The following is a 9641-nucleotide window of genomic DNA, read 5'->3' as shown; positions in this document are numbered from 1 at the left end:
CCCTGGCATTTGAGCTTCTTGGCCGTTGATCCAACATTTTTTTCCGTAAACAATATCAGATAACAAACTATGACTTGCTATAAATCTCTCTTGTCAGATTCACAAACATAGGGATATCTCAGGATATTTTGTTACACACTTTGGTCGCGCTTCACCCTCGACAATCGGCTCAGCGTCAGTCCCGAACTTCACCTCGTACGAGTGGTTCCGTATTTTCCTGTGTTCGCTGAATTAAAGCCAGTGTTTTCTTTGAGGCTTTGCGAAGCCTGGTGTTATTTTTATTAGTTCAATTTTTATTCGTCTTCTGACCATGGCCGTCCCGATGAAGCAAAAGAGAACTTTGAAAGATCGTCTCAAAATAATTGAAGAAGTGGAAAAAAATCCGAGGGAAAAGCGAGTTGACATTGCAAAACGTCTCGGGTTGCCAGCAAGTACATTGAACTCTATAATGGCCAAGAAGAGTGAGATTCGAGAGCAAATAGACAGATGTGGAAGCGCATCCAAGAAGAGAAAGACTGGCAAGGAGTCTACATTTGCCGAATTGGAAACGGTGCTCTTCAATTGGTTCCAGCAGGCACGGGAGTCTAATATTCCCGTTGATGGAGTGATATTAAAGGAAAAAGCGAAGATTGTTGCCACCCAATTGAACGTCGAAAATTTTAAGGCTTCCAATGGCTGGATAAGTCGATTCAAAAATCGACATGGCCTTGTATTCAAGAAGCTGGCGGGAGAGAGTGCAGAAGTAAATGCTGAAAGCACGGATGACTGGCTGGAAAGTCTGCCATCGATTCTGGAGGGCTACGATCCAGGAGATGTGTATAATGCGGATGAGACTGGTCTGTTTTTCAATGTGCTTCCTGATAGAACATTGGCCTATAAAGGAGAATGCTGCCATGGAGGTAAATTATCCAAAGACAGGCTAACGGTTTTGGTTTGCGTGAATAGTGATGGCAGCGACAAGCAAGTGCCGATTGTGATAGGGAAATCGCCAAAACCAAGGTGCTTCAAAAACGTAAGAAAATTGCCGACAAAATATTACGCAAACAGTAAATCATGGATGACAACAGAAATTTTTATTTCGTTCCTCCATGCATTAGACGCGCAAATGGGGGGGCAAAATAGAAAAATTATCCTCTTTGTGGATAACTGTGCAGCACACCCCAAAGACACGTCTTTTTTGAGGAATATTAAAGTGGTACGGTTCCCAGCAAACTGTACAAGTACGCTCCAGCCACTTGACTTGGGGATTATACGCAGTTTAAAAGCGTACTATAGACAACGCCTCGTACAAAAATCCATTTGTCTTATGGAGTCAGGAAAGGCAATGAAGAAAAAACTAAACGTACTTGAAGCACTCCACTATATTATGGCAGCATGGAAACAAGTGAGCCAGAACACAATTCAGAATTGCTTCCGTAAAGCTGGGCACAGATACCCGATTGATAATAATGAACTTGCAGATGATGATGTTGATGATTTTGGTCAAGACTGGGAAGAAATGTGTAGAGCCCAGAAATACGATTTTCAGAGCTACGTAGCAGTAGATCATCATGTGGTTACAAGTGGCACTGAAACCATTGAAGAACTGTGCGAAGCGCACACATCTACTGGGGCTGTAGAGGAAGAAGAGGAAAACGAAGTAGAAGTGATCCCAAGCTTTGTCGAGACTTACGAAGCTTTAGAAAAAGTGAAAGCGTTTTTCTATGCGCAAAGTGGAAGCGACGAGGATCGTGAAAACATTTTAAGTCTCGAAAAATCATATTTTCGACTACGGCAGAATGCCGCTAAGAAACAGAAGACAATGCATGACTTCTTTCAAAAGCGTAGTGATTAAAATGTGAACAGTTTTAATAGTGTATCCTAGCCAAAAGTAATTCAATAGGTACTATTATTTAATGGGTTTTATCAATCATAATTTGTGTTTGTTCGACAAAGTTTGTTACTTATTAAAAACCTCTAAAATTTCAATATGCTTGAGGTACCTGTAGTACCATAGAATAAGTATGTACTTACTCTATGGTAGTACCTACGGTATATTGGCGCCCAGTTTGAAGAGAAGCGATGCATTCTCGAGTGAATGAATGAGTGCATGGAAATCAAATAAAAAACGCGATAAAATAGGGAGGAATTATTTATTTTTTTAAGCCTTATAATTTTGAAGAGGGCTTTCCTGATTTTATGACATCCCATCAATATTTGACTATAGCCTGAAGGACGCATTAAAACAACAAGGAAGTGCCGCACCTACGACTAAAATATTTTCAGATTGGTTACTATTTTCTTCAGTTTCACCAAGGGAGTTCGTGTGGGGATTTAAATACCCACTGAGGTAAGAAAACATAATTTTAATACATCAGCGCATGAAAACATTTCCCTCCCAGAAAATAAATAAAATGTTCCGTTAGTTGGCTCGTTATTTTTGGGTTGAATCCAGAACTTCTCATCCCAAGTGGACGACCGACGTTGGGTCTTGAAGACCACTGACGAGGGGAGATATCGTACCTCGATACGCCTTTGTCAATGCCATATTTTGACGGCAATCGGAATGCCGAACGCTTCTCGAAATGGGTACGGTTCCATGGAATTGGCCTTAGTTTGATTGAATTTTTATGTGGTACATTTAACATGACTTACATCATTTAAAAATAGCAACCCTCTCTCCATGAGGTATGGTGATGTAATGATTATCGTTGTGATTATCCATCGGGGAGGCAAGGGTTTGCGGCTCCGAGAGAGCGATGTATTTTGTCGTTCTCAAATAGATCAGTTTTGCCCGGATTCAATGTAATTTAAATTGTAGCAAGCCTAGGCCAGAGGATACATTTTTTACCGTCGTAATGGCTTTTGGGTATTGAAGCAATCTTATTCCGAACGCGGAGATGGGAAGACTACTCTAGAAAGTGTTGGTGCCCCACAGGCACAATTCGTCTTCGGAACTCCGACGAAAAAACAGGCCTGCAACAGAATTCGGAATACACTTCTGATGTGCACAAGTTTTGATGCAAAGCATGCGTATTTTAGCATGCATTTGAATTTCGGTGATGAGAGATGTTCGTAATAAGACTGCCGAATCCGTCGTGGCAGTGTGAATGCCGAGACGGCGAGCAAACATTTTTTAGTGAGGTGTCGTATTCCCAAGGATTATTGAAAGATATATTAGTAGAACCAAGTATATGCCCAAAAGTATTACATAAAATTCAAATAAAATATTCAAATAGAAAACAGCTATATTCCTGCATGAATCCTTTATAGAATATCACTATTACGCGCCAACATCCTGCGCTTCCTGCCGCATAGGCAACCGCGCCAAACTTTCCCGTATTCATCGTTTTCCCGCATTCATCGTTCATTTCGTCCATCCCCTTGAAAAACGATAGATCGAGGTTCCACTGTATTTCGTTTTTCTCTCATTGATTCTGAGCCCTATATTCTTACTCTTCTGTTCTAAGATTTTGAATATTTCTTTCAGAGATTCCATATTCCGTGTCATTAGAACTATGTCGTCGGCATGGGCACATGCCTGAGTAGATTTATGCACAATTGTCCCCTCAAACCCCAATTCTTTCATGACTTCATGTAGACACAGATTTAATAGTACTGCTGATAGAGAATCTCCTTTTCTTACTCCAGTTGTTATCTGAAAGGCTTCACTAGTCTTGCCCCCGATATAGGCCTTAGCTTGAGATCCTTCCATAGTCATATTTACCAGCTTAGTTTTTCTGGTATTCCAAATCCCTCCAATGCCTTCAACATTTTACTTCTATTGACACTATCAAAACTTGCTGGAAATCAATGAAAAATATGTAGGTCAATGTTGTACTTATAACATTTCTCCATGCATGCATGTCTCATTACAAAGATTTGGTCGGTTGTTCCTCTTCCCGGCCTGAAGCCACATTGGTATTCACCAAGGATTACTTCAGCATACGTGTTAAGTCTCCTCTGTAGTATATAAGGGAGTATCTTATAAGTGACATTTAGTAATGTGATTCCCCTATAGTTGCTGCATTCCAATTTATCTCCATTCTTGAATATAGGGCAAATTAAACCAATCTTCCATTTCTCAGGCATCTCTACTTTCTCCCATGTTTCACATATCAGTCTATGTAGGTTCTTTGTTAATTTTTTCCTCCATACTTGATTAACTCCGGTACAATTTGATCTTCCCCTGGAGCTCTCCCATTCCGCTGCCGTTTCAACGACTCCTCCACCTCCTCAATTGATGGCCTACTAATACTGGTGTCCACCCTCATGTCCAACATTTCTCCTACCTCATCTTCCTCATCTATCTCATTGACATTCAGCAATTCCTTAAAGTACTCGGCCCATCTTCCCATTACTTCTTCCTCTGTTCCAACCAACCTCCCATTCTTATCTTTACATGCGTTTGTTCTTGGTTGAAATTTATTTGTCATCCGTTATTGATTGCCTGGTATAACTTTCTACTTTCATTTTGTGCGTTCAGTTCCTCAATCTTTTCCACATACCCTTTTAAATACTGTTTTTTCTTTTTTCGTAGTATTTTATTTGCTTGTCTTCTGCTTTCTTTTTATCTTTCGACATTTTGTCTTCTCTCTTTCTGGATGGTGTTTCTTCGATCCTTATTCTTCCTTTCTATAGCTTTTCTGCACTCATTATCAAACGATTCTTCATTCCATGTTCTCTTTCTTTCTCCTATGGTCTCCTCTGCAGCCTCTTCCATAGCCTTCTTTATATTAAGCCTTTTTCTCTCTACCGAGTCATTTACACTCAGGTTCTCTGCTCCTCCTTCTAGTTTCTTACCCAGGATTTCCTGATATTGGGCTACAATTTTGCCGTCTCGCATCTGTTCTAGCAATTCACCGCTTTACACGACGCAATTTTGATTGCGCCTTCGCACGTACGTCAGATTGCGCAATTCCGTGTACCGTGTAAAACGGACTTATTTCTCCTTGTATGTATATAATAAGTGTTGGTCTTCATGCATTGGTCATTATGATGACTCTAGCAGAACCCAAGTATGAGGCTACATTTCTTAAAATTATCCTCCTTGACGATAATTTAAGAGGAATTTATGAAGACAGCTGTTTTCAGTGCAATGTACCGAACAGTTATTATTTTTCAAGATTTATTAAAACTCTGACATATGTATTTCTAAATAATTATACTAAAGTGAGGAATAACAGATTGGATGTCGCTATACACACTTCCAATAAGAGAAAACACTCTACAATTATGTGACTGCTTTCAATTCGGTGACTATATATTACAATAAAATCATCTGTTTTATACATAACTAATTTGTATCATTCCTGCCTGCTCCTGCTTCACAATCAGCAATGGATGCACGATTATGCCGAGGTAAGTAAAACAGCAGTTTTTTAGTGGATTTCCTTGCCGCAAAACGATTTCTTTTGCCGATATTCTACGCCGAAACAATAGACTTGGTCGCAGGTGAGAGCAATCCCGCAGGCCCCCTAGGGTGCGGTCCAATGAATGCTACTTTCGCTACCAGACGCTACAGACGGCAGTGCTCCGGAGCTCCGGTCCATAGGGGCTACGTTCGCTACGAGAATTTCTTTTCGGACCGGTCAGGAGCGAAGTCAAGATGGCGGAAATGAACGAGGGTGGGCAAACTGGGATTATGAAATCGAATATATGGTTTTAATTGCGAATTGAGGTGATAATGGTAATTGAATATTAATAAATATATTCGAATATCATTTAAATGAATTATATTTTCCAATATCGAGGTTCCACTAAGTAAAGCAAGAAACATTGGACCGTATTTCTCACACCATACCCTCGCCTACCCCTTCTAAATGAAACTCATTACCCTAGAAAAGGAAAAAGTAGGTACTCTATGGAAAAAGTAGGACTATACTAGAATGACGGGCAAGCGACGTTGCCACATCGGTCACTCCGGCCTGTTTAAAGACGGCCGTGGTTGAGCCTAATACAATCGAACAAATTTGCAATAGACGTCATCGGAGATATTTATTATAGCCTCGTGATATTTCATACGCTTTCTTATTTCATTTTCCATCTGGGCAATTGGAACTCAAATTCGATCTCTTTTTGATGTGCTGGAGCGCGGGGATATTTATGAGAGCTCAAAATTAGATGAGAGTAAAATGTTCCTAAGTTTATACCACAATCGAAACAACGTATCAAGTAATATCAACAAATGAAGATTTAATATTTAGTTTCGAAGGTGACCAGTATAACCCTATGGAGGCGCTGCAGTAATTATAGAGAATTAATTACGCATCTATTAGCAAAGGGTAAAGTATGTGTTGATTGTTTTGTTGATTATATTCAATGTAAAATGTGCGATTTAACATTCCTTTTGTTATCAACTCTATAAAATTGTATTTCGCTGCGTGGAATATTCGTCTTCGCACATAACTTCTGCCGTCTCCATGTTTCAATCAACAATTAAAGTAAACAAATGTTTGCTGCAAAACTTTTAAATTGGAGTAATAAGTTACGGACATTAATATCGGGAATGAGATAAGACTCTTTAATTAAAGAGAAGATGAAGAAATACATGAATATAAGGTGTGTTAAGACAGCAATTTCGGGACATCAGGACAAGGTAAGTTGACTGGATGAACAATTTTATTTGAATATTTTATCACAATATGGCACTCGGGTTAATCCTTTGAAAATTATTTTACCTCTTCACGGCTATTGTTGGAAGTATTATGTTAAATTAAGGTATCTGATGTAGACTTAAAGTAATGAATACTTAGAGAGGTACTTTTAATTTTTATAATCAGGAAAGAAATAGGATTAATAATTTGAGGGATAATGCAAAGAAAGTGAAATGCATTAGAGTAAAGAATATGTGACAAACTGCAAAGGATACCAGCGTGTTAATACATCAAATTGAGGACATCAGGAGAAGGTAGGTTGGCGAGATGAATAGTATGAATGGAATGTATAGTAACATTTTATTATTCGGGATCAATTTGTTCCATTTACTTTGAACATAAGAAAGAATGTGCATGATGGAATTTTTAAGAAAATCTTTTATGTAACTCTCGACGGCTTTTAATGTTACTGTTGCATTAGTTCTATATTTCTCATGTCGCTTTAAAGAAATAAAAATACCTTAAAAATTATGTTCAGATAATTGGAGAATAAAAGTGAATGGAAATCGTTTCATTTTCATGTAAATGGAAACTAATGCTGTTTCACTTAATAAAACAAATGAAGTGTATGAAAATAAATAGACAGCATTAACTATTCCACTTCATTTGAAGGGCTTATAGTATTAAAAGACGATTCTTTTGCCAACCAAGGAGGCTCTGGTATTTCTAGCACGAGTGATTACAGTAGTAATTTTAGTAATACTTCTTAGGCTGCGTCGACAGCTTGGTCATTTAGCACCGCTACTTCATCATTTAATTCCAATACTTCTATGTAAACAGAAAAAAACCATAGCCACTGTACATGTAGAAGTCGTAAAATGGGTGAACATACTTGAATTTTATTAAAAATACGTGTTTCCTTTAACTCCGAAGATTACGACGTTACTCCGACGATACATTGGCAATACAAAAGAAGCGGGCGCCTTGCACATAGGCTAACCTGCAGTGTCGGATGGAGGGAAAATCACACCAGGAAGGAAGGGGAAGGTATTTTAGGGGAAAAGAGCCAGAGTCCTCTGGATTGTCGATAGTACACGACATAGTTTACCGCGTGAGGGAAGTAGTGTAGAGAACTGCCACCCAGAGGACTCTGGACTTTGCTGGCTTCAAATTCCAGACGGAGGGATGAGTTAACTGGTGGCCACAGACACCGGTCAGCCCAATCATTACAAAATTTCCCTGGAGCGCCCGTTTTGACGGTAACCTCCATAACCAGTGGCGGATACATTTGGGGGGGGGGGCACAAGAGGCACCCTTCCCCCTTCTGTGGCTGTCTGTATTGCCGAACATTACGGAACCACAAATGTGAATCCCCAATGTCAAATTTTAATTTCATATCTTAGGTTATCAAATCAAAATTCATGTATTTTTTCTGTTGATTTTAAGTTGATGTTACGTTCGTTAGATGTTACGGGCGGAATTTTTTCGTCAAATATGAAGAACTGTAAGAAAGTGACCGTTTAGGGAACATAGAAAACTTATTATATTATTTAGGTCCATAAGGGAAGCGTCATATCGGGAAAATTTAGTTTAAAGTCATTTGTAAAACAGATTGTTCCGCGTGGAAATGCCATGGTATCTCTCAAGCAATATTTGTTCAAGTGGTGACATTTAAACATGGAAAATGTGAATGAAACTAACATTTGAAGAACACTAGAAGAGCGATTTATTAGTATTTCAAATTACTTTTCATGTCATATACTTCTATATTTTTTCGTGAACTATAAACTTTGCTTTCAATCCAGTCCTGATATTCTGTTTAGCACCTTTGCTTATAGGGGGGCATCTGCCCCATCTTGCCCCTCGCTGGGTACGCCCATGATTACATACATAAAGGGGCATAAAAATGTGGATTCCATTCAATCTCCTGCCCCTACTTGTATTATTTGTACCTCTATGAGTGAGATAGGACATTCCGGAACATGTGTAAGTGGGGAAGTAATGCCAGAGGATTGAACTTTCTTTTATGGAAGTTCCACTGTACATCTAAAGAATATAGACGCTTATTGGTGTTTCGACACAGTTTCCAAGGGTACTATGCGATTGTATAGTGGGTCCATTATCTTACTTTTTATCTCATCTCATCTCCTTCATGCCAAACATTAGATTTGAGTGAGTGGTGCTTGATAGAGGGTTTCATAATGTATAGACTAATTGGTTAATCATGTGTTCACGTTGGGTTTATCTGTTTGCTTCTTATGCCTATTGAGACGGGGCAATTTTGTAATTACCGCAATAAGCGATAAAATTTAGGATGTGTATTACAATGATCGAAAGGTGTGAAGGAGGCCAGATAGAGTAAAAATAGATTAAATGAGAGATGAGTAGAGGGTGCTGGATAAATAGTCACGGAGTAAAGGACATTAGCTGCATTCACTGGAAGTAAACACTCAAATTTTGAATTTTCAATGCTTACATAGAGAGAGCCGTAAATCAAATCAAGGAGAAATCTTAGGGTGTCAATATCCACGGAGAAAAAAAATAGTATTCTACTACGACATAGCAGAGGCATAGCCAGAGAAGGATTTGAAGAAGGCTTTGACAAATATGGAAAGGACAATGACTAGACATAATCGTAAAAACAACAAAAAGAAGGCTAAGGTATTAGGTATTGCAAAAGGTAAGTTGCATTAGGTAAGGTATTGCAAAAAAAAGAGAAGAGGATTAAGACGAAGATTAACCTAGGAAAGTATAAGCTTGAAAATGTGAAAGAGTTTTCTTATCTGGGAAACCGAATTACCACCGATGGACGAAGCAAGAAAGAAATGGTCAGTAGAATAGCGCAGGCTAAGAGGGCATTCTACGAAAAGAAGAATTTACTTACAGCTGAGAATACAAGCATAGAGGTAAGGAAACAATTCATCAGATGCTACATATGGAGTAGGTTGCTCTATGGTAATGAGGCTTGGACGTAGCCAGCAGCGTCGAAGGCAATATTGTAAGCATTAGAAATGTGGTGCTACCGAAGAATGATGAAGATAAAATGGATTGACCGTGTGAGCAACG

General features: G+C 38.9%; 1 protein-coding gene across 1 annotated transcript; it reads left to right on the top strand.

The window, feature by feature from the left end:
• The first annotated feature begins 448 nt into the window (after positions 1 to 448).
• Positions 449 to 2254, top strand: LOC124170018 (tigger transposable element-derived protein 6-like). The gene is made up of 2 exons (XM_046548703.1): positions 449 to 1012; positions 2207 to 2254. Exons 1-2 carry the CDS (start codon positions 449 to 451, stop codon positions 2252 to 2254), a joined length of 612 nt encoding a protein of 203 aa, XP_046404659.1.
• Positions 2255 to 9641: the final 7387 nt, after the last annotated feature.

This window comes from Ischnura elegans, chromosome 13, assembly GCF_921293095.1.
Source record: "Ischnura elegans chromosome 13, ioIscEleg1.1, whole genome shotgun sequence".
NCBI lineage: Eukaryota > Metazoa > Arthropoda > Insecta > Odonata > Coenagrionidae > Ischnura > Ischnura elegans.
The sequence above is the reverse complement of the archived record's forward strand: the minus strand, read 5'-3'. Positions and strand labels throughout refer to the sequence as shown.

Excerpts from the sequence above, each read along its gene's own strand:
- LOC124170018 (XM_046548703.1), top strand. The coding sequence starts at position 449 with ATGGCCAAGAAGAGTGAGATTCGAGAGCAAATAGACAGATGTGGAAGC. Across the intron at positions 1,013-2,206 it reads AACCAAGGTGCTTCAAAAAC|CCTGAAGGACGCATTAAAAC; the intron begins GTAAGAAAATTG and ends ATTTGACTATAG.